This window comes from Protomyces lactucae-debilis (genome assembly GCF_002105105.1).
Source record: "Protomyces lactucae-debilis strain 12-1054 chromosome Unknown BCR37scaffold_6, whole genome shotgun sequence".
In the NCBI taxonomy this organism is placed as follows: Eukaryota; Fungi; Ascomycota; class Taphrinomycetes; order Taphrinales; family Protomycetaceae; genus Protomyces; species Protomyces lactucae-debilis.
Window position 1 is genome coordinate 494,449 of NW_024467998.1, and position 27,131 is coordinate 521,579.

The window sequence follows — 27,131 nt, forward strand, 5'->3', positions numbered from 1 at the left end:
TGATGCCTATATACTCCCTATTTCACGCCAGACCTTGCTCCAACTCAGCAGCAAAGTCAAGCAAGCTCTCGCTATCCGATGCAGCCGATACGCCATCCTCTTCAACCATACCCTGCACAGGCTTGTGGACATCCAAGTCTGGCCGCTCAGGACTGCTACCAGAATCTGCACGCATGACAGACCGCGCTAGACCAGATTTTCGCATCTGTGCCACTTTCTTGCGTTTGCTCAAGGGCGATTGAAGGTGCAGTTCATCAGCACTTGGATCACTCACCTGATCTGACAATTGGCGCTTGTGCTGCTTTGTCGGCGTGCGTTGGTTGCTGCGAGCCTGAGGCGGACGTTTCCGTGGTGACGAGGATGAAGAATATTTTGAAGTGACGCTCGCATCAGATTCATCCCCAGAGACAGAAGTGCCGTCTGACAGCTCTCCCAGAAAGTCCGCCATCTCACCTTCCATATCGCCCCAATCCATATTCTTGGCTGTTTCGTCAATCAGCCTATCAGTCTCGCCATTGTCGGTATCAAGAGTTTCTGCCTCGCTCACCTCGCCTGGCTCATCAAATTCAAGCTCCGGTAGTGGTACATCCGGTGCCTCTGGATCGAGCTGATACGGCTGTTCCGGCTGCCGTTGGAATCGCTTGGTTGATTCCGTCAGCCATCCCATATACACCACTTTAATCCATGGATACTGTTTCCCAAGTTTTGCCTTTTCCGTCAAATTGCGCAGATGAATCTTTTCACCCACAATGACATGCGTTGGCCGACCCTTGGAGCGCGCATCCAGTACGCGAGCCCCAAAATCAACCGCCAGCCGACCTTGCCATTCTTGCCGTGGATCACGATGATCGCTCATCAAGCCGCTGAAGGTAATGACACATCCCTTGAGGACCTGCCGCTTCATTTCCGATAAAATCACCTTGACATCTGCCGTTGCCGCTGCGTTTCGCCGTGATTTGTGTTTTGGCTTCAAATTGGCCAATGCACGACCCTTACCCATCTCCGCCATGTGCTCACTATACAACGCATAGAAGCGTTCGTGCACTTTTCGCAATGTCTGTTCCACATATTGCAATACATCATCATTATCGTTCAATACCGGTCGTCCTGTGTGTTGCGGCTGCGCGTCTTGAGCACGAGACAACGGTCGCATCTCTACTTGTGCCTCAAGCGTCGCTTGTTGCGCATCTGCCTGGACTGCCAATAGCGCAGGATCCTCAACGGGCGCATTATCCACGAGTGGCGTTGCCGGTGATGCTGGATCTGCAGTAGGAGACGCAGCGAGTGCTTTCTTTTGTGCATCTTGTTCATCCAGGGGCGCAAGGAAGCTGCTGTTGATGTCACCTGTGCCGAGGAAGAATTCGAAGGGGTTCACCTTGATGAGGTTCTGGCACCATTGCCAAACATCACCACGATCATCCATGATAACCACCATATTGGTGTCTACCGGAAACAACCTGCTGACGGACTTTTGCGTATGACTGCCATTCTCATCTCTGCTCAAGATGCGGCTTCCAAAGAAATTTCCCTGTGGATCAATAATACTCGCAATCTTGAGAGCATATGGTTTTGTGCCCATCGTGTAGATGTGCATTTCATAACGGCGTGTGATGCTTTCAAAGAAGGCCTGCAAACCAGGTCGCGGTTTGACGTAGTAGACGGGTGCACCGGGGCCTTCCTCTGCAATGCGAAAATGATGTACATCTTTGAGTGCTGCATGATTCGGATTACTCTCGTCCTTGAGCCATTCACCAACGGTTGGGTCGACGGTTGTTTGAATGACACACTGATCGAGGTCCACGATGAGCGACAGCCGTGATGTTTGCAGCAGTCGCTTGGTCGTCTCTCTTTCAAGACGCGCTGCTTCGCCATATGAAACAGTCAAGCCCAGGTCATCATGCGACATGGCGACTGTCGCGCGCTCTGCATCGTTGATGCCGAGAAAGTCGCCTGCAGTGAGGTCTTTCCCGCAGTTGGCGCACATGCCGCGATACTGTACCTGATGTACACATGGTTCAATCACTGAGAAGAGCTTGTCCCTGTTATTAGGCTCTGGCTTGCGAATAGATGCGCTTGCTTACCGTGCGCTGCGTATAATATCGCCTTGCTCAATGAACCACTCGAGTGCCTCACCATCGATGGGACTATCGAAGCTCTCGACAAAGATCCGCGGTACCTCCTTATCTGTTCCATCATCCTGGCTCTCAACGGCAGTGCCTGTGAATTGAAAGGTAAAGACTGGTTGAAATTTACGGATCGCTGCACCAAAGGGCGCGTCAATCGAGAGGACTGTGAGTGGGTAGCGAAGGCTGAGTGTGCCTGTGACGACTGTTGGATCTTGAGAGCTCATGCGCGCATGTTGCGAATGGATATATGGTCGTGGGTTGTTGTCTGTTTGGTTGTGGATGGCGCGTTGTTGTGAGGTCATGTCGAGCAACTGCGGGACATGTCAAGAAGTGCTCAGATGAGCAGCATTTATATAGAGTACAGTATACGACAGGAAGGAAAATAACAAAGAAGCAGATCGCTGGTCACATATGGACCGGCAGAGTACAGTACAAGTCAAGCAAGGCACACAACAATTTATAGAAGTGATGGAGTTCCTATTAAACAGGACATCTAAGCCTTGGCCATGTAGGTAAGACCGCTGCGAGGTTAGCAAGACGTACAACAAAGCAAAAAGAATAAACATACCACTTGCCACAGTACTGACGGTCCTTGTGGGTGGCCATGAAGACACCGGCACCGCACGAAGGAGCAGGGCACTCACGCCTGAGACGCTGGATCTTGCCCTCACCATCGACCTTGTAGTACTTGAGCACGGCCATCTTGACCTTCTTGCGCTTGTGCTTGATCTTCTTTGGGGTGGTGTAGACCTTCTTCTTTCGCTTCTTGGCACCACCACGCAGGGTGAAGACGAGCTGGATGGTGGAAGCCTGCTGGATGCCGTAGTCGGCGAGGGCCTGACCATCCTCGAGCTGCTGACCAGCAAAGATCAAACGCTGGCCCTCGAGTGGGCAGCCGACCTGTGTGGCGACCTGTGCCTTTGTGTCGAGGACAGAGGCCTCGCTTGCGACATTGAGTGCGAATGTGCTGTCTCCCTTGATGAAGACCTGCATGACTGACTGCTTACTATCGAGTCTGGAGTCGAGTCCTTGTAAGCTGCTGGTTGGAGGAAGGGCTGCGTGCTGGTTGCTGGCTTGTGCCTGTTGCCCTTCCACGAAATTTGTCTCGTGTGACTGCTGACTGCTCGCTCGGCTAAATTTGGCTGGTGAAGAGAAATGCGCGACAGAACAGACTGTAGCAAGTATATACACTGTAGAACGCAGAACATGCCATGTACAGACTACCACGCTTCCTATGCCCAGCTCTCTCAAGAACAATCCCGACACGCCGTCCACCAGCTCGACCTCTTTTACTCCAAAACATAGACAAGCTAGAGAGCTACGTCAAATCGCTTGAGAAGAAGGTACAGAAGCAGGCCGTTGCTGCGAAAAAGGCAGCAGAGCCTGAGGAAATAGACCAAGAATCTGCACTAGCCATGTATGCGTCTCTCGCAGACAAGGCACAGACTGCACAGCCGACAGCTGCTCAGTTGCCTGCCACGTTACGCACTACAATGCAGCTGGCGGAGTCTGCAGACCTCAAAACGGTCGATTGGGGTCGGGCTGTGTCGCATTTGATCAGTAGTGACGATGCTGCACGTTTGAGCACATCAGACCTCAATGGCATCCTCCTTGCCATGCCAGCTAGAGCTCGTCTTTCTGCTGGAGAGCGCCTGCTTGCTGTCACCACATGCAGAAGGGATAATCTCTCCTACGACCTCATGATGGATGCGCATGCCTCGCTCAGTCAAGTCCCACAGGCACTTGCAGCTTTTGATGCTTTGCAGAAAGCAGGCCTCACGCCAACGCGGTACTCATACGCACATCTCATGAAAGCCTTTGCAAAGACAAGTGACGTCGAACGTGCAGCAGCGCTATATAAGCACATGCAAGCTCGAGGCATCGAAGCCAATCTAGTCACCATTACAACACTCATCAATTGCTGTATTCGAGCCGGCAAGACGGAACGCGCCTTTTCTATCTTTGATGCGCTCAAGTACCGTGCCGCCAATACAGCACCAGATATTCACACCTATACACTCATGATTCACGCGTGCGCAAAAGATAAGACACAATCGGCTGAGCGAGCCTCTGAGCTCTTTGAAGAGCTTGCTGAACGTGGTCTTCAGCCAACGAGGGCTACCTTTAATGCGCTCATCCACGTCTATGCCACCAGACGCGACTACTTTGCACAAGCTTGGAAGATGGCTGAACTCATGAAATCCAACCAGGTCGACCTAGACAAAACGACTTGGCATTCTCTCCTGGCAGCTTGTGCCATGAACAAGGACTTGACACGAGCCAGAAAGCTTGTCCGTGAACTTGAGGTGATTGGCAAGCAGCAGCCCCTTTGGGCACCTGATGAGAAGACGTATCAGCTCTTATTCAGAACCTATGCTGGAGCCACCGTGAAGAAGAGCAGAGTCGCTATTGACGAAGCAACGCTCGGAGATGAGGGGGATGCGCAGTCACTCGTGCAGAAAGGCTTAGCTGTTGAGTGGATTGAGCAAATGCCCTTCACGAGCAACGATGTCCTCGAAGAGAGCCGTCGCGTCATGGCATACCTCCAGCAACTCCACCCGGAGTCCCTCTCAACGCAACTCATCGATACCTATCTCACTATCGCCATTCCTTACAAAGCATCCAAGCGCTTCATACAAGACTGGCAGACCTTGTATGCAAATCTCGAGCGCAGTCGCTTCTCCTTCCAAATTGCACTTCAAGCAGCGTACGCTTTTCGCGATTCTGCCTTTCTCAATCAAGTCTGGGCAGAGCGAACAGCATGGCTTGCAAATACCGCCAACAAACATCTGAGGCATGATCAAGAGGCCACTAAGCTCTACATTGAGGCGCTGGCTCGCTGCGATCGCTTGGAGGAAGCGGTGGATATCTTGGCTGACGCACGAACGCATTACCAATTCACCAAACCAGATCTACGCTGTTTCCAGACGAAAGCCATGCAGCTGGCAAATGAGGATGCTGTTCTCCTGTACAATACCATGTTCCCACCCAACTCTCGTCACGAAGTCCATCGTGGACGATTCTAGCATGAGCATATGTCTCTATTTACAATTTCGCATTAGCATAGCATACAAGCATACCGTCTCACGTCTACTGAAGCGACCCCTGAAGGTCTGTCTCCTCCGCGGTGGTCTCTAGTCATGCTCGTTTGACATTCGTGCCTTCATCCATGCACAATTCCTTTGAATCCTGTTACAAACAGTGTGGGCACGCAGGCAAACCTGTTGCTCACACTGAATCACAATCAAAGCGAAGTGCTCCTCCCATTTTCGTTCCGTTCGAGTGGTGGTGATACGCCGTTCCAGCTCTGCAATGTCGGAACTGATATCATGCTCCTTCAGCACGGATGCGTTTCGATTCCTTCGCTTTTCCACAATGTAGCCCACGCGCAAAGATCCAATCACGTTCAGAGGAAGGGAGCGGTGTATTGGGAGAGGCAACTTGTTGTTGAGAAAATCCCAAGCATCAATGACATTTTGGACCGGAGCCAGAATCGCATCCCAGGCTAAGTCTTGCAGGGGAGCCGCCGGAAAGTAAAACATGATGATGCAAAGCGACATCATCATGGCGGAGATACTGCCGTCATTGTCGATGAAGAACAAGTCTTCAATGTCAGTATCATCCTCATCCGCATCTTCAGCATTTCCGGGACCCACAGGTATTCCTTCATGCCACGTAATTGCCTTGATCAGGGCGCGCCCGTTGATCTCCAACCATTGCAAAGCTCCATGGCTCTTGGACAAATCTCGCGCCTCAGCCCAGAGACTCAGGCGATCATGGCGATTATTAGCCAGGGCGAAGCCATATCGGGCCAGAAGGACATCATTACCACAGTCGCCATAGGTATTGTAGACTTCAGACCCAGCGTCGACGGTGCGGGTTGTAACGAGATCGCAGAGGTCATCCGAGTTGTTGTCTAGAGAGACGGTTGAGGAGCCGCTGTCAGACCATGCGCCTGTCGACTCAGCATCGTCGCCCATCTCGTTGTCCTGGCCATGGTCGCTGCCCATCTCAGCGTCACTTGGCATCTCTGCATGAGCGCAGCCATCGGCCTCGCCGCATACTTCGCACACCTCGTACTGCGTCGTGAAGTGAACGTGCTCGTCGAGCGTATGGTCAAGCATATCGGCAAAGGGACACAAGGCGAGGTTGTGAAATGCATCGACTTCAAAAGCGCGTGACCCAACAACACTCATTCCGTAGCAAAATGACTCAAAGGTCAGCGTCCTGACAAATTCTGACAGCAATGCGTCATGAGACTTTAGGAATGGCATGACCTCTGACTTGAACATGTGTTTGAAATCTGACAAGGTGGTGCCGCCGACCACTTGAACTTCTGTGCCTCGCAAGAGGTGTCTTTGAGACTCTGTCCAAAGCTTCGATATCGGGACCTTCTCAGGCATCATGGCTATATAAGCATGCCAAGGACTCTCTGGGCCCAAATACTTCTCGTATAGGAAAGCCAGACACACGGCGACCATGTCACCAAGATCGCTTGATACGAGTAAATTGGCGATGGCACATGTCTGAGGCGACAAGAGACACTTCTTGGGTACGCGCATAACAATCTCATCCTGCTGAATTCTCTTACGAGCAAATACACCATAGCCTTCTTTGACAGCGTGCTGTCGTATGTCGAGTGAAGGATGAATATGAATCCCTTGATCGGGATGCTTCAGCCATGATTTGAACTTATTGAGATTTGGAGCATCTTTCATAGGCTACGAAAGCAGTCAGTAGAGTCGATCAAGCAGTGTGGATAAATTCCAGCAGAGAATGCAGCAATGGTAGCTCCAAGGCACTCGTTCTTGTGCCAAAGTTTGCCGACTGAAAACTGGCGTCATTGATGCCCAAGATCCATCTGAAGGCAAATTTGTGTTGCGACGGCGAGAGGTGACGGCGAGAGCAATTCTAGGATGCGACCGCGTCTAGCAGTCCGACACATGCATCCCTCTAGCTCATGATCCTGCGGCGATTCGCTTCTACAGCAAGCCATGTGCAGACCAATGAATCCTTCTGGGAGGCGCTGCAATCGGCGACCAAGAAGCGCATTGTTCATCCCATCAAGGCAAGCCAACTCATGACAAAGCGCCTCGATGCTGGATTCCCTCCCCCAGAAACTGTCCCGAGAGACCTGCAAGCGCTACGGAGTATTATTCAAGAGAGCATCAGGGCAGGAAGGAGCACACAAGCATATGCGCATATTGACATGGTAGAAGAACGCGGGCACATAAGTCGGTTCGATCTTGTTGAACCGATAGCTGATGACTACATTCGGTGTCTCCTGAGCGTCAAAGATGCCAGAGGACCAGTAGAAGGGAAACAAAAGCCAGTTTCTGACCTGGTTGTGCGCAAGTGGGCTTTGATTGAAGCAAAAGTGTTTGTCGCGAAGCTCGATCAGCTAGGCAAGGCATCGAGCATCTCACCAGCCCTGTACGACGATATAATACAAAAGATGGATGAGCACGGTATTGCTATTATCAACCCTTCGAGCGTCTTTCATGTTGCCGTGCGCAACAAGATCCCATTGAATGTTCGCAGCTGGAACGTGCGCCTCAAATTGCTGGCCAACAAGGCAGATGGCACGAGCCGTGTACTCAAACGCTTTAAGCAAATGACGGCTGAGAACCACCCCATTAATGATGTAACGATTGCCATTGTGCTCAAGGCGCTTAGTAAAGATCCAGCATACTTTGATGAGGCGTACCGGGTACTGGCGACAGCCAAGCAGCTCAAAATATGGAATGTCTTTATTGCAACTGAAGAATTGCATCTGCTCAAATTACAGTACAAGCACGCTGAACTCATTGCGCGATACACAGAGTATTTTGGCAACACCCTGCTCATGCAGCTTGGCTTTGTGAGTTTGCCCAAGGCTGCTTCTGTAAGCCAGCAAATTGCGCCATTACTACGACCTAGCAACGAGACCATCAGTCTTGTACTGCACACACTCGTCAAGCTCAACCCGGACGCGGAGAGTTTGGCCCGTCTCTATGCTGGGTTTCAGCAAATATGCCAACAGCGGACCGAGCTGACAATGGACCAATATTGCCTGTCCATCTTTGTGCGAGCGTTCTCCAAGCACGAATCGCAGATTGATCGGGCAATAGAAATTTTGGAGTACATGCGGCAAGCTGAGCGGCGTCCATCCGTGTTTGCCTATACACACGTCATCGAAGGCCTCTGCAAGTCTGGAGCAGTCGATACGGCAATCAAGGTCTTGCTGTACATGCAGCACGACGGAGTCAAGCCTGATGCATATACGTGGACATGTTTGATTCGCTTCTACGTCGAGGCCGGGGACTATGCCAAGGCTCGCTCAATCTATGCAAAGATGCGCAAGTTGCACTGCAAGCCCTCGGAAGCAACGATGCAGGCCATGCAGAAGATACCAAGAGTGTAGAATCAATTCAGCCGTAAGCTTGATGTATCGTAGCGGTAGCTGACTTTATTGATGCGCTTTCGACATTTGAAATTCGCGCCGCGCGACGCAGCAGCTGGAATTCGAGACAATCGCAACAAGAACGACTGACGGTAGTACTAAGTAGCCTTGGGAGAATGGACTCGAGCAAGAGGTGAAACTGTTTCATCAACGCGCAGCTATGCCAAAAGCTCATGCTTTGACGGCATATGAGCTCGAACGAGCGGAACGTATCGCTGAGAATGCTCGACTGCTCGCGTCCCTTGGCCTTGGTCTGGAACCAGGCGCGAAGGCCAAAGCAGCCACGCCAGCCAGGCCACCAAAGAAGAGATCCAGGTCAGAATCAACGACGGACAGTCGTGCAGAGTCTGCACCGCCGCGGAAGCGTCAAATGATACGGCCTGCAAGACAGGATTGGGACAGTGGCAACTCTGATTCTGAAGATGAACTAGTGTCGCCGCCCAATGTTGCAATCAAGCGTGACGATGAGGTGCGTTTATGTCGTATGTGTCGCCAGAGGCTCTCTCACGCAAGATCAATCACACCGGATCTGCTCGAAGGCGATGCCATTGGTTACGACCGTGGCCTGTGTGGATCTTGCCAAGAATCAGCTCACGCTGGTGAACGGGCGATGGCGGATCGCGCAGGCTCAATGACCAGCACGGAGCTTGACTACAAAGATGCCTGGCGGCCTCCCAGTAAGTCTGTTGCACCTTTCCGCAGCTGGCAGAAGCAGCACCAGTCTGATAGGCAGAGTCGCGAAAGTTCAATGTCTGTTCAGAAGAATGAGCTATACGTGCCTGCTCCAGAAAACGAAAGCGAGCTGGATTCTCAAGAGTCTGATGAGGAGGAAGAGGAAGAGGAAGAACTTGAGATCGAGGCAATATCAAGTTGCAAGATAATCAATCGCGAATTACACTTCCACACAAGTTGGAAAGACCGCGCGCCATCATTCGACACTTTCCAGCCCCTTGAAGACGTGGACGATACTCTTGCATTGGAGGCTTTCCTGCAAGGTGATCCACAATTGGAATTCCGTGGCAAACGGTTTGCCTTATCTGCTGTTCTATCCTGGCGAGAAAGTGGATGCATGATGGACAGGCTAACGCAGGCCACAAAGGGTAAAGCAAGTGTCAAAATGAGAGTTAAGAGCCAACACAAGCATGGATGATCGTGCTACTGTGCACACTGTCCACGACATTCGTTAGGTCACCGCCGGTGATATCCCATCTCATGCATGTTGTTGTCAAGTCTGTCAAATGATGCCCAGGTGACCGATCATCAAATGGTGCCCCGGCGGCAATTGACAAAGATGCGACACAAAAGAAGGCCGCGCTTGCGTTTGCCAAACCATCAGGCAAATTTTGCTTGCGTCATTGAAGTGGTCTCTCTTGCTCTCACCAGGTTCATGTACGACGAGCCTATCCGCGAACATATCAGACGAAGGTCCTGCAAAAAGTATCGGTGCTAGACCATTCAGCGCGGCGAAGCTGTACTTTTCGTCAACTGAAGTCAAGATATGCATTAGACAGTCTTCGACTCTTCGCGTTGGCACGCACGAGCAAGATAAATTTTGTCATGTGCGAAGCCAAGCGTCAACATTTACACAGGAGCTGCAAGAGACAAGAACTTGACGAGGTGAGTTTCAGTTGATATATGAGCTTGATGCTGATGCCAAAGTTTCATGCGCAAATCCAAATGGGTGGGTCCAGGAGTGGAAGGCGACAACATGATCAAATTTCGTCAACTGAGGACCTGCCTGCGTCCACCTAGAAGATACTAGTATGCGTACTCAGCCGTACTGTCCTCTAGCCATCCATGAAAGTCTCAATACCAGTGTACCACCCCGCCACGATCCACCTCTCAGCTCAAGTTCCCAAGTCATCGGACCAAATCCCGTTGAAAATTAGCCTGGATCGATCTGCCAATCGGGGGCTGAGATTCTGTGACAGGTCACAAAGAAGCTTTTCGCACGCTAGAACTTGCTTTATTGTCTCGGCCCTCCGGCCATCGCTATACGTGTCAATGTTGCAGTACCGAGGCAGAGCAGCGAGAATATACTGGGCTGTTAGCTTTCAAGAGGCGAACAATATACTCTGAAGACCAAAAATGCTTAGGGCTTCTACCGCTCGCAATCGTGATATTTTGTGCTCGTGTCAAGGCTTTCGAGCTTCGAAAGCCTACCTACTGCATCCAGTGCACTGCGGCCCGTCATGGCCGTGATCGTGTGAGCAACGGTCATGGCTGCACGCCTGAATGAGACTGACGAACAGCCCGGCAAGTGAACGGCTTTAATCAGGTGCTATGATTTTGACCGCCAGCTCGCTAAAACTATAGCTAGTAGCTAGTAAGTGACTATGAGGCACTGGCTTCGACATTAAAGGCTTGTCAGATTCGTCACAGCTTGCAGTGTCGAGCACATGGAAATGAAAATAATGGAGCTCGAGGCTTGAAGTTGAGAATGAATCGTCGTGGCCGCGGCCCCGGATCTGCTGAAAAGCCTGACATGTCCAATAACAAGCATAGTGATGATGCACTGTTACGTGCACAGTGCCACAGTCCTAGTGCACTCTGCACAGCATAAAGCTTCGATACTGAATTGCAAGTCGAAACCTGGCGGCTTTGGTAGAGCCTCACCGTAAAGGTATCCAGGCCTATGGCCCAGCAGCTGAGGCAAACTTCACAGGTCCCGTAATTTCATCCTACAATTGCAAGGACTCTGAGTGAAGATGGAAGTGCTTGAGCTACCTGGGTCTGCTCACACTCAGAGCTGCGATTCTGTTACAGCTTGCAAGCATAACGCTGATGGACAGATGCAGCACAAGATAATTACACTCAGTGACAGTCACTGACACTGACGCGCTCGTGTAATTTGGTAAATTGGCAGTTCGCCTGGCGTCGCATCGGTCTGGCCCAAATTGCACGCTCGGGAACTTTTGAATTGCTTGATTGGCTTCGGCTCCATCTGCCAGACTGCCACCAAGGGCGAAAAGTCTGTAATGGGAAGGGAGCGAGCAGGCCAACCGGGGTCAGCTACAAGCAGCTTGGAACTTGGAAGCAGGTCGCCTCGCTCTCAGTCTCAGACTCTCAGTATATAACAAGGTCAGCATCGCCTGTATTTCGGCTTTCAAGACCTCTTCTCCCCTTCCACATCGCCACACCCTCCCCCCTTCATCACCGCCAAACCCCCTTCACCCCTGACAGTTAAATTCTTCACGCCCTCAACCGACACACACCACAATTCAGCCATGGCAGCTCCTTACGAAGTATTCCCCATGCAGACAGTAGTCCAGCCCTCTCACGAAGCGGTCGAGGTTGCTCACAAGACCAGTGAGAAGAACAAATTCGGCGATGAGACCATCGAGGTAGACTCCATCACCACCCGTGATGGTGATACTGTTCGCAAACTTCAACCCAGACATGTTGCCCTCATCGGTATCGGTGGTACCATCGGAACCGCCTTGTTCGTTGCCATTGGCTCTGCATTGACGGCTGGCGGCCCGGCCAGTTTGTTGATTGCTTTCATCATCTGGTCGAGTGTTATCTGGGGAGTCAACAATGCCATGAGCGAAATGGTCACCTGGTTGCCCATCAATTCTGGATTCATTCGTTTGGCTGGTAGATTTGTCGACGAGGCCCTCGGTGTTGCAGCTGGCTGGAACTTTTTCGTCTGCGAGGCTGCACTCGTGGCTTTCGAAGTGACAGCCTGTTGTGTTATCGTCCGGTTCTGGGATGTGGATGGCTCTATCCACAAAGCTGTCTGGATCGCCATCATTCTCGCTCTTTACAGTCTCTTGAACTTGAGTAAGTTGATTATATTGTCACCAAACGACGCTAACAATCTAGTCACTGTTGAATACTACGGAGAAAGCGAGTTCTGGTTCGCAATTGGCAAAGTGCTTTTGATCACTGCTCTTATTTGCATGACCTTTGTTCTGATGGTCGGTGGAAACCCCAAGGGAGATGCATTCGGCTTCCGTTACTGGAAGAATCCAGGTGCCTTTGCGGAGTACATTGAGAAGGGGTCGATGGGTCGATTCCTCGGCTTCTTCCAGTGCTTGGTCACTGCCTCTTTCGTTATTGCTGGTCCCGATTATCTTTCCATGGCTGCTGGTGAAGCCATCAACCCACGCAAAACCATGCCCGAGGCCTACCGCGTCGTCTTTGCCCGTCTCGTGGCATTCTTCGTGCTTGGCTCGCTCGCTGTTGGCATCATTGTGCCTTACAACGACCCCTCCCTCCTCAAAGCTATTGGCGACGGCAAGCCTGGTGCAGCCAAGTCGCCATATGTCATTGCCCTGACTCGTCTCGAAGTCCCGGTTCTTCCGCATATCATCAACGCCGCCGTCTTGCTCTCCGCCTTCTCTGCAGGAAACTCTTACGTGTTTTGCGCTTCTAGGACGCTCTACGGTCTTTCTCTGGAAGGCAAGGCCCCTCGCATCTTCACCAAGTGCTCGAAACGCGGTGTTCCATACAATTCGGTCATTATGGTTTTGGCCATTGGTCTGCTTGCCTTCCTGTCGGTCAGCAAGAACGCCAACATTGTCCTGACCTGGTTCGTCAGCATTGTTACCTCTTCGCAGCTCATCAACTTTGCCATCATGACCTTCACCTACCTGCGTTTCTACAAGGCAATGGAGGTCCAGGGCATCTCTCGTTCAGAGCTTCCTTACAGGTCTCGTTTCAACCCTTACACGGCCTACTACTCCCTGACAGCCATCACTTTGATGATCTTCCTCCAAGGATACTCTGTCTTCATCAAGGGTCAGTGGGACGTCTCCAACTTTTTGTTCGCCTACTTCATGGTCGGTGTCACGCCGGCCATCTATCTCGTGTGGAAGCTCGTCAAGAGGACAAAGTGGCTTGCTCTTCGCGATGTCGACCTCTTCACCGGCAAGAAGGAAATTGACGAGGACGAGCTCATGTGGAAGGAGCTTGAGGCTGCTGGCAAGCTCCACCAGGGCAAGGCTCGCAAGGGCTGGAGTCAAATTCGCAAGTTCCTCTTCTGAAATTATATTTGGTGTTGTATCTTGAACTCATATGTAGCAATTTCGTCCAGTGTGCTTCGTCCGACCTCTCTCATGTGAGTCAGGAAGTTGATTCGTTTCTACAAATGTACAAGAACATATGAACAACTAAACATGCTCACGGAATTCCGGTTGTTCCAGCTTGCCTGAGCCTCCAGAATGGTGACGATTACTCAAGAAACGACCAAGTCGAGTACCGCCGAATGCGCCGATCTCTTCCTCTGTTTCACTCATGTGTCGTTCGCCACTTCGATGTCTGTGAATGGTCGGATTCGGGGACACATCGCCTGGAGTCTCGTTGTAGTGCTTAGCTTCGTGTTCGTCTGGGTGCGAAAGGTGGCCCTCTGCAATGTGAGTCATCGTATCCTGATATGTTAGTAGGCTGCACGTAGAACGCTTGAGTGTGATGGTTACCTTCATGACAAATTCGTAGTAAGCCACAGAAAATAGCGTAGCAGGGACATTGACAAGGATACCGATCCAAGAATAAGACTTGTAGGTGAAAGCATCGGTTGAGAGGAAGGCCGCTGCTACCATGCGTGTTCCTAAGTCTCTGGCTAAATTGGTGCTGATGGTGATACTTGCAAAGCCAATGACCATTGCTGTATAAGCGAGCCCGATTGCCCAAGGGGCGGATGCTGGAGCGATGAATGGGTTGGCAGGGTCGAGGACACTCCAAATGACCATGCCCAAGAAGGCATCCACAAAGAATTCCACAAGGAAGAGGTAGCCGATAGTCTGGTCCGGCAGCGGGTACGCGCACAAGATGCCAATGAGTGTACTCTTCTCAACACCACCAGCGAGTGCAGCTGCAAATTGTTGATGCCAGATACCGTAGATCAAAAGACCAGCCAAGAAAGCACCAAAGATTTGAGCGACGATGTAACGCATGGCCTTTTTGATGGGGAACCCCTGAAACAAGACAAAAGCAACAGTAATGGCTGGGTTGAAGTGGCCACCGGAGGTTGAGGCAGATGTGATGATGGCGAATGCAATACCAAAGCCAAATGCGACTGCGACATTGAGGAGACTGCCTAGCACGGCAGCAGGTGGTGCAGCTGCAGACTCGGCCGCATTGATGATGGCAAAGGTTTGCGAGGCTGTTGCTGCAACTCCAGGCAAGACATAGAAAAAGACGCCCGTAGCTTCGGCCGCCATTTCACGAAGGAATTTGGGTCGACGACGTTCAAAGGCCAGTCTAGCGGCACTCGCTGGTGGAGGTCTGACGACGCGTCGTGTAATGTGCTGCTGTGCGGCCTCAGTGACACCGAGCTCCATCTCGCCAGTGTACCGTCTTCGCAAGTCTTCAGTTTCAGCCATGTTGAAGTAGAAATTGACTGCCGGCAAGCTCTAGATCCTGTCGCCCCCGGATAATGGGGTGAAAGAAGCTTTTAAGCTTTTCCAACACGTCTAATGGAGGTGCCAAGCTTCCCCATCTTTGTGCAATTCAACCCAGTTCTATGCGTCATGCCTTGCATTGGGGGTGGCACGAAAGGCCGAGTAAAGGCTGTTCCCCGGACTATCCGCCGTGCCATAGTTGACCCAGAGCCTGGCAGAAGCGGTAATGGTCCTGGAGATCGCTCGGGAGAAGTGTCGTTGCCCAAGCCGGGATGAACTTTTTGGTGGTGGGTCGTGGGCAAGTAAAGGCGATCTACCGCGATGACGCTGCACCGGCGGTGAAATTGACCGAGGGCGCGATGAATAACGGGACTCGGCAAGAAAGATGTGCAGTGCCAGACTGCCAATGTGTACATGATTACCCGGCAAGCCAAGATATAACGAAACCTCCAAGCGAGTCGTCCATTTCTCGTATCATAATCGTATGCGGTCTAAAGCTATAGTCGAGCATGTTCATGAAGTCAATAATTTCGAGACTCTCATCAGACAAGTTGTCTTACTCGGCTAAGGTTGTCGTACATCATCGGTCGACTGCATGTCTGAGAAGAGTGCGCGGAGAGTTTGCGTTTCTGCATTTGAACCTCTTGAGAGCATCAAAGGACTGAAATCAAGGGATTCTGAGAGAGCCTCGTAAGGACTGTGGTGGAGCGTTCATCAATGCGATAGAAGCCGAGCGGTCAAGTGTGTCTCGATTTGAGGAAGAAAGCCAAGATTCACACTAGCAGAGTCGCACTGCTTGCAGATTGTACCTGTGAGTCGTGTCAATCATACACCGTCTTGGCGAGGCCGAACCCGCAATGTGTATGTCATCTGAATAGTATTACCCCTAGACTCCTAGAGCTCATACTAGTCTCGGAACTCTCTGGTACAATGTACTGCACGGCACTTGCATTGCTTGACCCTTGGGAACATGCCCTGGAACAAATGCGTCTCCACAAGTCTGTGCTTATCTTTCCTTCGCGCCGCAAATGTTCTTCCCAACGCTGCTCAGGGGGCTGATTGCATGCTTGTTAGTCACCTTCATCTGACTTTCGCTCAGTCGCTCTTATGGGCCGTTCGGCGCTGTATATCAAACATCACGGATGATGACGCGACTCTGTACGTTGACTGATGCGCATGAGGGCGTGGCGGAAACTCGATTGAACTCAGTCTCATCAACTCGATGTACAGCGGTAGTGTCAACTTCGGTATGCTTAGCCTAGTCAGCTGCTTCATGGTCATGCTGATGCAGATAAGCCTCTCACTTGCTGTAGAGCCAATCTCTGCAACTTTAACGACAACTTCGATGCCATAGCTTTCGCCAGGATTCTCAGTCGCTAGTTGACTTTACTGCGCAAGTTCACAAGAGTCTTCAAAGCACTTTAGGAATACGCCGCATAACGGTGCGCACAAAGGCTAGTTTTTGGAGGAACGCAGGAAGTGAAAGAGACAAAATGTATGGACGAAGGAGGTAGCGTAGCCACGGAGGTCAGAACTGCTGCAGCGCGAAGCCAAGGCGAGGTCAGAGCAGTGGTCAGGAGACGAGCACGATCAGCTATAGTGGTTGGGAGTAATCTCTGGAAGTCCTTGAATTTCTCCCTCTCACGCTGCCAAACAAATTGGAGCTGGAACCACACGAGCAACAGAGACCAAGGCACAGAGCAAGCAAGCATCCAGTACACACACCATTGCACACTTGCGCCGCCAACAAAGGACTCATTTGAAGGACTAGCCAACAACACAACGACCTAGCGCAAAGAGGCGATGGATCTCTCGTCGCTCTCCTCAAACTTGCCTCCCCGGCGCCCACCACCCTCGGAAGATCCAATCAATATTGCGTTCAAGGAGGCCGCCCTTTCTTTGACAACGCTATACAAAGCCTCACAAGGCGCACGCACAGAAGGCTACAAAGATGCCGTGGATGATATGTACAACTTGTTTTGCAACCCAGCTGAAGCGCCGCATAATCAATCGGCACAAGAGACTCTAGACAAGCTCAAACACTGGCTAGAAGAGCGTCGACGGAGATCAGCAGAGTTGGCAGCAGACGAAGCAGTTGCGCAACAGCAACAGGAAGCGGCGCACTTATTTGAGACGGAAGCCGTCCTCCCAACCTTGACTGGCGCAACGACCTTGCCTCCTGCCGCAGCAACAGGGGCCCGCTTCAACGTGCATCCACATAGCACCCGTCACAGACAACGCACTTCATCTCCTGTCATGCCGCACCGGACGTACCCGCGCGGGACCAACACAGCTGACCGACATGAGCGCCAATCATCGGAAGAATCAGAGCGTCGCGATCGAGACCGGTCAGGGTCAGCAGTCAAGCGCCGCGTGCTGGGACCCTTTGACAGTCTCAATGAATTTCACAAGCGCGGTCGATTTGGCTAGGTAGGCTAGAGACGTTCACCTGCAATGATACTTCACGATGTTTCACGTCCAACACCTTGCTTTCTTTACAACTCGTAGCTTGCATAGCTTGGCACTAATCCACTACATGCATATCCAACCTTCACCTGACTTAAAAGTCTGTGACGCGACCGCCGTACGAGTAGTCGCCATGCCTCAATGGATCATTCTTGGGACCACCAGTCTCACCCGTTGTTGGATTTCGCTCGCCCTCAAACTCAGGCTTAGGTTTACGCCGTACGTCTGGATGGAAGTAGACTTGCTGTGAGCTGTCCTCTGCCTTCTTTTGCAAGGAGTTCCATTCCTTTTGGTCCTTAGGAGAGAGCTGTGGTGGCGCTGGTGCAGGAGGCTTGAAGGCCGGCTTTGAGCTATTGAAGCGGCATCTGCGCGCAGCAGAGAGCCTAGTGGTGCGCAGTATAAGAGGGCCTGTTCTTGAGAGCATGATCTAAGCAGTAGCAGCTGTAGGGGTAGTCGCAGTTGTAGTTGCTCTCGATCATGTAATCTCGCGGGTGAGCATGCGCCACAGTGCGGCTGGAGAATCAGACGACAGACAAAGACGCAGTCACTCATACACCAGCAACAGAACACACGCTACTAGCTCTCCTGCTGCTCATGACAGAAGCTCCAAATCCTGCACCGCACTTTGACGAGGCTGCATGTCGCCAGTTTGTAGACAGCCATCGGCAAGCTGACCAGCCTCGGCGCATCGTCCTCATCACCTCGGGAGGCACGACAGTCCCGCTAGAACGCTCCAATGTCCGCTTCATTGACAATTTTTCTGCTGGAACACGAGGCTCGACCTCTGCCGAGTATTTCATGAAGCATGGCTATGCAGTCATCTTCCTGCATCGTCAATTCTCGCTGCAACCGTTTTCCCGCAAATTCACACACTCCAAGCAGTCCCTGCTGTCGCGTCTCAGCTTGAATAGAGAGTCTGGTAGGGTAGAGATTGCGGATGAACATTTCCACAAACAGCTCGCAGGCGTCATGGCGGACTATGAAGAGTGTGTGGTGCAGAAAAATCTGCTTCACACCGTGCACTTTACGACCATCGGCGAGTACCTATATCTACTCCGTACCATGGCACTTTTATTGAAACCACACGGAGTACAGGTTCTGTTCTACCTTGCAGCAGCAGTAAGCGATTTTGTTGTGCCAGAAGCTCAACTCCCGCACCACAAGATTCAGAGCAGCGGCTCGGGACAAATGACGCTGCACTTGGCAAAAGCGCCCAAGGTACTGCAAGCGCTTGTAGAGCATGCTTGGGCACCGCGTGCATTCATTTGTAGCTTCAAGCTGGAAACAGACGAAGCGCTGCTCATTCCAAAAGCTAAGGCAGCATTACGAACGTATGGTCATCAGTGTGTGGTTGCGAATATCCTCGATCGCCGTAGTTGGCAAGTGGTGCTTGTGACGGATGGCGAAGCAGATAAAGCAATTGAGCCAGGTCGAGAGACAAGTGAAGACTGGCTTGAGCTCAATGAAGCTCAACGTGCGGCCAATGTTGAGATTGAAGAGGCACTCGTTGCCAAGATTGTCATGAGACATACACGCTGGATTACACTACGCAGTCCTGCAGTGACACCACGAAATCGCAGTCCAGTTCGCATGACAAAACTACCAAACTAGGCTATTTGAAAACTACAAGCGATGCAAGATGTTGGCGCTTAACGAATGCTATTTGACAAGAGTGCACACCGAAAGAAAAATTGCTACGTGCATCAGCGCCTCAAGGAACGCATAATGTCTTCAAGCTGCGAGGGATTCGGATATGTAGATGGCGGCTGCGGGCCTTGTTGACGTTGTTGCTGCTGAGCAGTCAACGCACCAATCATTTGCTGTAAAGCGGCAGGATCCATTTGTGAGATGACGGCGGCGAGGTCAGCAGGTTGGCTGCCAGCTGGCATCTGTGGCAGCGGCGGAAGCGGTGCTTGATAAGATGGCGGCACGAAAGGCTGTGCAGGCATGCCTGTTTGCGCCAATCGACCAGGTTGCACGGGTTGTCCATAGGCAGGCACAGGCGTCGGCGGCACATAGGCTGCTGCTTTCGTACGCTCGCGGAGAAGCAGCTGAATGGCAACAGGCACATCGAGGCTCGCATATTCCTCAAATCGAACATTATTGGCACCCATGGAACGGTCAAACACTTGCACTTGAACATGCGACGAGGCTTGCAAGACAGTATTGAGGAAGCATACCGCCAAGACACCCTCCATGACTTGTTGCCGGGCAACGTCAGCCAAGACATATTTGGGGGACATGAAGAAGATGTCTGTTCGCAGGCCAGCAGCTCTCATCGTCGATTCAACCCAGTAGGTATAATTTGGATCAGCGCGGTCCGTAACAATCAGCTGGACCTCTGGAATGTCCTTACCAACGCGCGCTGGCAGTCCACTTGTAGAAAGCGGAGCAACGGGCGCACGAAAGGGAGGTGGCGAGGGCGAGCGACGATAAGTGGCACGCTCATGGTCGCCTCGGCCGCGTCTGGGAGAACGAGAGCGCGACTGGCGACGGTCTCGACGTCTTGACGATCCTTGACCTTGACGCCCTCCGTACGACGGCGGCGAAAGATGTCGATACGCATTGGGCGAATGTGAGCGCGAGTCATGGCGCGAATGAGGATAAAGGTTGTGCGAGTATGCACCACCCGTGGAACTCGTACTAGCTGCTGCGGCACGAGCGCCTTTGGTTCTCGGTGGGTTGGAGACTTCGAGCTGAAGTTTACGGTCCCTGAAGGGCCTGCCTTGCTCACCAGCGATAGCAGCACGACAATCGGCCGCATGCATAAATTGAACAAAGCCAAAGTTCGGCTTGAGCGCAATCTGACCCAAAGGTCCATAGTTGTGGAAGAGGAAAAAGACTTCACGTTTTGTTGTTGTCTCGCTGCTCAAGTTGCCGAGAAACATGCGAGCACCAGGCTCAAATTCGTGCGGCGCGGTAGTAGCAAGGACGGCACGTTCGTCGACGAGAAATTTCTCGTATAAGGCATTGTCTGAAGCGGTGTTGCGTGTGGTTGGTACCGCAACAGGCACTGGCGCAGAGACAGACTGGGTCACCTCTCGATGCCACGGCGGCTCAACAGCCTGTGCAGCAGACGTCGGCGCCGTTTCTACCGCTTGAGGTTGCGGCGCTTGAGCGTTGAAACTCCTTAGCAAGGCTTGCAAGTCGACACTAGGCGGCGCAGAGGCATAGGAAGGTTCCTCTGGATTATACTCACCCTCTTCTGCAGGAGACTGATCTGCTCCCTGGGCGGTCTTGTCTAGGGGCACGGTCGCTTCGTTTTCTTCGAGTTCACCATCAGACGGGTCATTGGCAGCAGGAGCGACAACGGGACTCATGGGCGGTGACGCGTGGTCCTTGTATTCAGCAGAAAGTACCTGAGGATCAGGCGTCGTAGATGCGTCGTCATCATCGGCAGGGCTGGCATGACTAGCCTCCACGTCTTCCTGGGGGCTGTCGGCTTTAGCATTTTCCTGGGCTTGCTCGTCGAGGAGCGGGATGGAAGCACTTAGTATGCTACCAGATGTCGCATGAACAGGCACAGGCGATGTGATGAGACTGTCTGAGTCCATGGCGAGGGACTGGATGAATCAACGGTGCATCAAGCAAGTGGGTGGTGGTGTTTGTGGACTGTGATGCCGTCCTGCTCAAATTTGTCAGAAATCCAACCTCACGAAGCTGCACTCTACTCTACATGTGGGCATAGGATAGGACCGTGATCTGCAGATGCTGAGAAGAATAAGCTGTATAGTCTCTGCTACTGTGCCTCTATTTACCAAGCTACGGGCCCCATCTCTCGCTCGCTTTCGACAATACAGTGACCATTCTCAGCCATCTGAAGCAGATGCTCAGGCCAGGGCCTTCCTCAGGCACTTTGATACCGATGCTATACCAAAAGGTATGCTGCTTGATCTGCTTAATGGTAACTGACTGTAGAATCTTGCCAAGTGACCTTCGCCAGATCATCCGGCCCAGGCGGGCAGAATGTCAATAAGCTTAACACAAAGGCAACCCTGAGAGTGCCACGCCACCAGCAAGGTTGGATACCATCAATCATCCTACAGAGACTTCATGAAGCTCATTCGCAGTATCTAACGAAAGAGGGTGATTTGCTCATCTCTTCACAACGCAATCGAACACAAGAACAGAATCGCCAAGACGTCTTCCAAAAGCTAGCTTCCGTCTTGGTTGATGCTGCCAACGCTGGTCTTGTTGGCGAGACAAGCAAAGCCACCAAGCAGCGAGTCGGTAAGCTCATTCGCCGTGATAATGAAGTACGACTCAAGCAAAAAAAGCAACATGCAAGCAAGAAGAGTGCACGACGGTCGCGTGGTGGCGATGAGTAAAAAGGGACTGGCTACGCATGCGCTGGGAAATGCTCAAATTGTGGAAACTTTGCATGGGCACGCCGTGTGATGTCGTCAGCGACACTTTGTCTGCCGCGGCCTTGCTCGAATGTTGCCCAAAGCGTGTAGCCAGATGGACTCAAGACTGCCTCTGCTTCTGATTGCTTGAAGCGCTGCACGAGCGCAGCATCAATAGCACGAGCCAGATTCGACTCGATATCGGGAATTGCCCTGTAGGCGACCAACTGTGCCAGCCACATGAAAACAAGCTTGTCCTTAGGTGGCGTTTCATCGGACAGCGCATTGAACGCTGCTAGGCTTTCTTTCAGAGCGGCTGGGAACGCTGGCGATGCGACATCGTGACGGATGCGCCTGAGAGGTAGCGTGATGCGCAGGAACACTGCCTTCGGGTGGCTCTTTACCGGCTCTGCAGAAAGCAATTCCAGAATGTGCTCCTGAAGTGATTGCTGAAATGGAAGTGTCCTGAATTCAGCTATAGCGTCGTAGAAGGACAGAATCAACTCAGCGTTGCGTGGCATGGCTTGTACAGCAGAGCGCAAAATAGCTTTTGGGATGGCGCCTTGCAATGCGGGATTACTCTCTGCTGTGGTCAAGGAGGACAGCTCAATGTCCTTGAGAAGCGCTTGACTAGCCCCGTTGAGCTCTTCCTGCGTCGTTTGTGCAAGCTTAATGGTGCCGTCAGTCTCCTCGGCTTCCTCTATCTCCGCGGCTGGTTCTTCTTGATCAGCTCGTCCATCTATGCCTAGGATCTTTCTCCTGGCATGAATCTTTTCAAGATATAGCAACTCAAGTCTGAAGTAGGCAATCCACAGGTCTGGCGAGTCCTTGCATAGACGCAGTCCGCGTTGCATCATGGTGCGCGCCGCAGTCATGTTACCATTGTAATGCAGCTCATGGTCTGCTGCCATGCGCCACAGCTTATCATTTGTTGGGTGAAACTGCAAGACTGTTGCGAATAGCTTGGCAAGCACCTTGGCACTCTTCTCTTGCTTCGCATAGTTGATGTACTGCAGCCAGAGATCCACATCGCCATGAAATTTGCGCGCTGCACGCTCAAAAACGAAAAAGACGCGGCGTGGGCCTGCAAAGTCAGAGACAGTCTTCTTGCCTGTGATACCCAAGCGTTTGACTCGCTGTCTCCGGAGCTGCTCCAGGTTCATCTCGTACTCTGCATAGCGCAGGAAGTCTGCCTTGCGCACAATTTTGCGTGTCAAGGCATGCTCGAAGCCTGTGCGTTTGCGTGTGATGGCCTTGATTTCGAGCGGCGTGAATATCTTCTTCTGCTGCAGGTCAATGAGCTCTGGCAGCGACTGCTCGAGAAAGTACTGAGCCCTGTCTGCCATCCTGGAGTCTTCTAACTACTATGTCTCTCCTGTTGGGCTGCGTCCAACTTTTTTCTGGTGTCGATGTGAGCTCCTCCTGCGCTTGGCTCTGACCACACGTGAGGACCGAAGAGGAGACGACGCGACCGACCATACAGTCAGAGACTCTACTTGGCCAAGTAACGCGAGTTTGTTAGAAGTCAGCCATGTCTGCGCGTCTCATAGTCAGTGTCAATGGTAATCACTCCAATGTACAAGGCTTTCACCGGATCTAACCGTTGCAGGACGCTGGGTAGGCATTGCGCATGCCTCTTTCGCGTATGCAGCCTTCTTTGGCGCGTTGCTCGTCGGCATGGCGCTTCACTACAAGAAGGTAAGCCACAGAGGCTTATTTCTAATCATGCTGACCGCCAGATTGTGCAGAATGAACACTATGGCTACCCCGAAGAGTGGTTCCCATCGGTGTCTGCCACGATTGGCGATTGGTACCCTGAACGATCAGTGTTCCAGCTCATGATTGCCGTCACTTCGGGCCCTCGCTTCGCTCTTGTTGGCTTGTGGTTCCTCTTGACAAATCGTCCTGGCTACTTGCCCAAGGTCACAGCAGCTGTCGGTCTTTTCCGTACAATTTTGTGTGGAGGATGGGTCTACATCACCTCAACAGATGATCATGACTGGCATGATATTTTCATGATCAGCTACTTGGTTGCAACCATTCCCTGGACTGTTGGCTGTCTCTTGACGGCGCCGCCCAATGAACAAGCGCGCAAATATCGCAAGCTAGCTGCCACTCTCTTCTTTGGCACTATGGTGCCCCTTATTTACTTTTTCATTCAACACAAGGTTCACAGAATTCCAGGAGGTATGGCACTTCAGCATCTGAATCGCTCTAACAGTAGCCTACACCATTTACGCGTTTCTCGAGTGGTCACTTGTCTTGTACGATGTTGCCTTTGATGCTGTGGCCACACTGGACTTCGCCACCTTCCAGCTCCAAGTGGTCGATTTGCAGGGAGACAAAGGGTATAAACAACGCTACTTCTTGCCAACCTGATTGGATCTGGCAAGTCGAATTCTTTGCATTACATCAATTCTCATGCCATAGATCCGCAAAAGCAGTTGCTCTGGCCGAAAAGGACCGGTAAGGTGATAGTCCTTCTGATTTATGCTAACAAGCAGAAAAACAAAAGATATGGCGCTCCTCGAATTGCAATCACTCACTACCGGAGATGTCATTGACTTTGCAGCGAGGATGTACTTAGGCGTGAGTTCACCATAAAGTTAGGCTTATGCTGACCACAGTTCACTCTCTGGTCCATCTGGACATCCCTGGGCCTGATTATCTGGCATTTCCCTCTTTGGAACATGGGCATTACTGGCTGGGAGGCAACTTTGCTTTCTACTAGTATCCCGTTCGTCCTCGGTATTTCGCCCTTACGCAAATTGATTGTTCGCTCCAATAAATTACTTCATCTCGTCTCAATGGTCGGTATTGCTGCCTTTTGGATTACAGATCCCCTGTACAGGTTGATCGCCGTTGCTTCCGCCAATGCTATTCAGGCACTCAACTGGTCTGCAGCTTTCCACTTCAACCGAGACCGGCCTCAGGCACTGCAGCGTGACGCAGTTGCTTTGGTCATGGGCATCACCTTGTCGTCTCTTGCCAAGTTCTCACACTATGCCAACAACCCCATTTGGCCCATTATGCATGCTGAGAATGGAGGCAACAACAAAATCGGACTTGTCGTGGGTATCCTTGCTGCGATTGCGCTAGCGAGGCCTATGGGCACTATTCCTGAGGGCAAGCCAGAATATAAGTCACGCCGTCAGTCCAACTGGCTCTTGGCTGCTTTGGGTCTCGGTGGCGCCTTCTTTGCTCTTCACTCGCTCTTATCTGATTCAAGCACTCTGATTCTCTGGAATTGGGAAGGCTTTCCCATTCGCGGACCGATTGTCGTACCTCACGGTGCCTTGACCTTGTGCACCATGCTGGCTGGTTTGTATTTTGGTATCGTGGCCCCTCGCCTAGCACAAAGTTGGGTTTCCTTTGCAGTGGCGTGTGTTGGCAACTTTCTGCTCTACAGATTCAATGCTTGGCTTGGATATATTGGAGGTTTGCTGTTCGCTTTTACCTTGTGCGGTCTCACACCGCATCTGATTGCCGGTGCCGCTCAATCATCACCTGGCAGAACATTCGGAACGGCATACACGGTGTACAACTTGATGTGCCTGATGCATGTCTGGATTGTGGCTTATGCCTTTGTGCCGGGAGGTCCGCTCTTGCGCGAACGAACAGACTTGGTGTTGATTGTGACACTTGCATGTTTGGCTGCTGGTGTTGCCAATACTAGCATTCAACCTACAGAGGAGAAGGTCTCAGGATCCTTGCGACCGGCAGCCCCGCGTAAGCTCAAGTCGCTCTTGCGTGCTGCCATGGCGCTCACAGCTGGCTGCGCGTGCGTCGTTGCGTTTTTACGCTTCCCATCATTCGATTACAAGCCGTACCATCCAGAAGACCGCATCCTGACTGCTGGTATCTGGACCGTGCATTTCGGTCTCGACAATGACATGTGGGCAAGCGAAGGCCGTATGCGACAGGTAATTCAGGAGTTGGAACTCGATGTCATTGGTCTTCTTGAATCCGATACACAGCGCATCATCATGGGTAATCGTGACATGACACAGCAAATTGCAGAGGAGATTGGGATGTATGCTGACTTTGGACCTGGACCGAATAAGCATACCTGGGGAGCTGCCCTGTTGTCGAAATTCCCAATCATCAACTCAACGCATCACTTGCTTCCCTCGCCTGTTGGTGAATTGGCACCAGCGATTCATGCTACACTAGATGTGTATGGCACACTGGTGGACGTTATTGTCTCACACAATGGTCAAGAAGAAGATCCCGAGGATCGACGTCTGCAATCCACCACCCTCGGCAAGATCATGCAAGACTCACCACGACCATTCATCTTTTTGGGATATGTTGTGTCTGTGCCTGGTCAATATCCACAACGGCATTTGACAGAGTTCTCTGGCATGCACGATATTGAACCCACAGACTGGGATCGATGGTGCGAGTACATCTTGTTCCGTGGACTCAAGCGTGTTGGTTATGCGCGTGTGCATCGATCCACCATCACAGACACGGAAATCCAAACCGGTAAATTTGTGATTCCCATGCCGGGTGAGGTTGGACCTGTTGAACCGAGCTATCGACGTGTAAGCGAGCATGAGGTGCCGCAGGGTTACCGCTACCCGGCTTTGTTCAGGGGTGAAGGTGTGCGTGGTCATCGCTACGATAACAATGAAGTGGTCAAGGAGCCTTGGTACTATGACTAGATTAGGAAGAAATCAGGAATCTGTGATCTGTGGATTAATACTAAGTTAGTAGCTGTACTATGGACCTTATCCAAAACAGCGTGCAAACGTGCATAGTGAATACTCTGTACTGTGTCCTAAAAGTGGTTGTCGTGTGAGTGGTGTTGAATTGTGTGAGGGTGTGGTCTTGGGTCATTTTGACTGACTTTTTGTGTGAGCTGCGCTAAAATGGGTTGGGTCGTTATTGAGGTGGAGTCGTGGTCGGTGAGGTGAAGACAGATTAGTAGTAGTAGGGACTACCACCATCTTCAGAGGTATAGCCGCCATGATGCGAAGAGGCACGCTGAGCATGACTGGCCATAGGGGAGATGAGTTGAGGATTGACCCATTGATCAGGTGAGCCGTAAGGGTTTGCAGCGAAGCCTTGATGGGAGGAGGAACGGGCAACGAGGTAAGGGTGCATCAAGTGCGACTCGCGCGCGGGTGTGAGAGGTTCATGCAGGTAGCGCGCAGTAGGAGACGGCCCGAGGGACGTATGATGCTGTTCTCGGCGATCAGGCACCGACATGGGAGGTGTTTGTTGAAACGCAAGCGTGGCATCAGAAGAAGAGGACGTCTCGCCGTGCTCTGCATCAGCGTACGAGTAAGTGTGAACTTGTGGTGAGACGCTACCACGCGATGAACTGCCTGAAGAGCACTCGATCTCCTCGGAACCACTCTCGCTGGATGTGCCAGACTTGGAGCCGCTCTTCTTCTTCTTG

At 51.8% G+C, this 27,131-nt stretch overlaps 15 protein-coding genes across 15 annotated transcripts; 8 read left to right on the forward strand and 7 right to left on the reverse strand.

Annotated features, from left to right (window-relative positions):
- Positions 1 to 586: 586 nt before the first annotated feature.
- Positions 587 to 2,350, reverse strand: BCR37DRAFT_345495 (uncharacterized protein; the record flags this gene model as incomplete). Its single annotated transcript, XM_040867628.1, has 2 exons — positions 587 to 2,039; positions 2,082 to 2,350. Coding segments are annotated over 2 exons (1,722 nt in total), but the record flags the coding sequence as incomplete, so codon positions are not given.
- Positions 2,351 to 2,619: 269 nt separating this feature from the next.
- BCR37DRAFT_386615 (ribosomal protein S27a-domain-containing protein) lies at positions 2,620 to 3,119 on the reverse strand (the record flags this gene model as incomplete). Its single annotated transcript, XM_040870460.1, has 2 exons — positions 2,620 to 2,647; positions 2,695 to 3,119. 2 exons carry the CDS (start codon positions 3,117 to 3,119, stop codon positions 2,620 to 2,622), a joined length of 453 nt encoding a protein of 150 aa, XP_040726485.1.
- Positions 3,120 to 3,313: 194 nt separating this feature from the next.
- BCR37DRAFT_378501 (uncharacterized protein) lies at positions 3,314 to 5,213 on the forward strand. The gene has a single exon (XM_040869059.1). It carries the CDS (start codon positions 3,338 to 3,340, stop codon positions 5,150 to 5,152), a length of 1,815 nt encoding a protein of 604 aa, XP_040726486.1. The 5' UTR covers positions 3,314 to 3,337; the 3' UTR covers positions 5,153 to 5,213.
- Positions 5,214 to 5,264: 51 nt separating this feature from the next.
- BCR37DRAFT_397841 (uncharacterized protein) lies at positions 5,265 to 6,844 on the reverse strand (the record flags this gene model as incomplete). Its single annotated transcript, XM_040871742.1, has 2 exons — positions 5,265 to 5,306; positions 5,348 to 6,844. 2 exons carry the CDS (start codon positions 6,842 to 6,844, stop codon positions 5,265 to 5,267), a joined length of 1,539 nt encoding a protein of 512 aa, XP_040726487.1.
- Positions 6,845 to 7,023: 179 nt separating this feature from the next.
- On the forward strand, positions 7,024 to 8,593 carry BCR37DRAFT_378504 (uncharacterized protein). The gene has a single exon (XM_040869060.1). The coding sequence runs from the start codon at positions 7,087 to 7,089 to the stop codon at positions 8,527 to 8,529; it is 1,443 nt and encodes a 480-aa protein (XP_040726488.1). The 5' UTR covers positions 7,024 to 7,086; the 3' UTR covers positions 8,530 to 8,593.
- Positions 8,594 to 8,728: 135 nt separating this feature from the next.
- Positions 8,729 to 9,718, forward strand: BCR37DRAFT_392043 (uncharacterized protein; the record flags this gene model as incomplete). The annotated part of the gene is made up of 1 exon (XM_040871097.1): positions 8,729 to 9,718. One exon carries the CDS (start codon positions 8,729 to 8,731, stop codon positions 9,716 to 9,718), a length of 990 nt encoding a protein of 329 aa, XP_040726489.1.
- Positions 9,719 to 11,822: 2,104 nt separating this feature from the next.
- Positions 11,823 to 13,556, forward strand: BCR37DRAFT_345771 (amino acid permease/ SLC12A domain-containing protein; the record flags this gene model as incomplete). The annotated part of the gene is made up of 2 exons (XM_040867639.1): positions 11,823 to 12,351; positions 12,394 to 13,556. 2 exons carry the CDS (start codon positions 11,823 to 11,825, stop codon positions 13,554 to 13,556), a joined length of 1,692 nt encoding a protein of 563 aa, XP_040726490.1.
- Positions 13,557 to 13,619: 63 nt separating this feature from the next.
- BCR37DRAFT_269842 (aquaporin-like protein) lies at positions 13,620 to 15,157 on the reverse strand. Its single transcript, XM_040866769.1, has 2 exons — positions 13,989 to 15,157; positions 13,620 to 13,940 (listed from the first exon to the last, which is right to left on the reverse strand). The coding sequence occupies exons 1-2, from the start codon at positions 14,892 to 14,894 to the stop codon at positions 13,683 to 13,685; spliced, it is 1,164 nt and encodes a 387-aa protein (XP_040726491.1). The 5' UTR covers positions 14,895 to 15,157; the 3' UTR covers positions 13,620 to 13,682.
- Positions 15,158 to 16,715: 1,558 nt separating this feature from the next.
- BCR37DRAFT_392046 (uncharacterized protein) lies at positions 16,716 to 17,342 on the forward strand (the record flags this gene model as incomplete). The annotated part of the gene is made up of 1 exon (XM_040871098.1): positions 16,716 to 17,342. The coding sequence occupies one exon, from the start codon at positions 16,716 to 16,718 to the stop codon at positions 17,340 to 17,342; it is 627 nt and encodes a 208-aa protein (XP_040726492.1).
- A 130-nt stretch (positions 17,343 to 17,472) lies between these two features.
- On the reverse strand, positions 17,473 to 17,700 carry BCR37DRAFT_333330 (uncharacterized protein; the record flags this gene model as incomplete). The annotated part of the gene is made up of 1 exon (XM_040867095.1): positions 17,473 to 17,700. A coding segment is annotated over one exon (228 nt), but the record flags the coding sequence as incomplete, so codon positions are not given.
- A 281-nt stretch (positions 17,701 to 17,981) lies between these two features.
- Positions 17,982 to 18,920, forward strand: BCR37DRAFT_342127 (DNA/pantothenate metabolism flavo protein; the record flags this gene model as incomplete). The annotated part of the gene is made up of 1 exon (XM_040867418.1): positions 17,982 to 18,920. A coding segment is annotated over one exon (939 nt), but the record flags the coding sequence as incomplete, so codon positions are not given.
- Positions 18,921 to 19,035: 115 nt separating this feature from the next.
- On the reverse strand, positions 19,036 to 21,324 carry BCR37DRAFT_269912 (uncharacterized protein). Its single transcript, XM_040866770.1, has one exon. The coding sequence runs from the start codon at positions 20,930 to 20,932 to the stop codon at positions 19,082 to 19,084; it is 1,851 nt and encodes a 616-aa protein (XP_040726495.1). The 5' UTR covers positions 20,933 to 21,324; the 3' UTR covers positions 19,036 to 19,081.
- Positions 21,293 to 21,559, forward strand: BCR37DRAFT_336313 (uncharacterized protein; the record flags this gene model as incomplete). The annotated part of the gene is made up of 1 exon (XM_040867221.1): positions 21,293 to 21,559. A coding segment is annotated over one exon (267 nt), but the record flags the coding sequence as incomplete, so codon positions are not given.
- Positions 21,453 to 23,092, reverse strand: BCR37DRAFT_378510 (U3 small nucleolar RNA-associated protein 6-domain-containing protein). Its single transcript, XM_040869061.1, has one exon. The coding sequence runs from the start codon at positions 23,068 to 23,070 to the stop codon at positions 21,718 to 21,720; it is 1,353 nt and encodes a 450-aa protein (XP_040726497.1). The 5' UTR covers positions 23,071 to 23,092; the 3' UTR covers positions 21,453 to 21,717.
- Positions 23,093 to 23,163: 71 nt separating this feature from the next.
- On the forward strand, positions 23,164 to 26,521 carry BCR37DRAFT_269692 (Frag1/DRAM/Sfk1 family-domain-containing protein). Its single transcript, XM_040866768.1, has 7 exons — positions 23,164 to 23,286; positions 23,334 to 23,422; positions 23,464 to 23,911; positions 23,949 to 24,072; positions 24,155 to 24,190; positions 24,229 to 24,313; positions 24,352 to 26,521. Exons 1-7 carry the CDS (start codon positions 23,256 to 23,258, stop codon positions 26,389 to 26,391), a joined length of 2,853 nt encoding a protein of 950 aa, XP_040726498.1. The 5' UTR covers positions 23,164 to 23,255; the 3' UTR covers positions 26,392 to 26,521.
- The last annotated feature ends 610 nt before the right edge of the window (positions 26,522 to 27,131 follow it).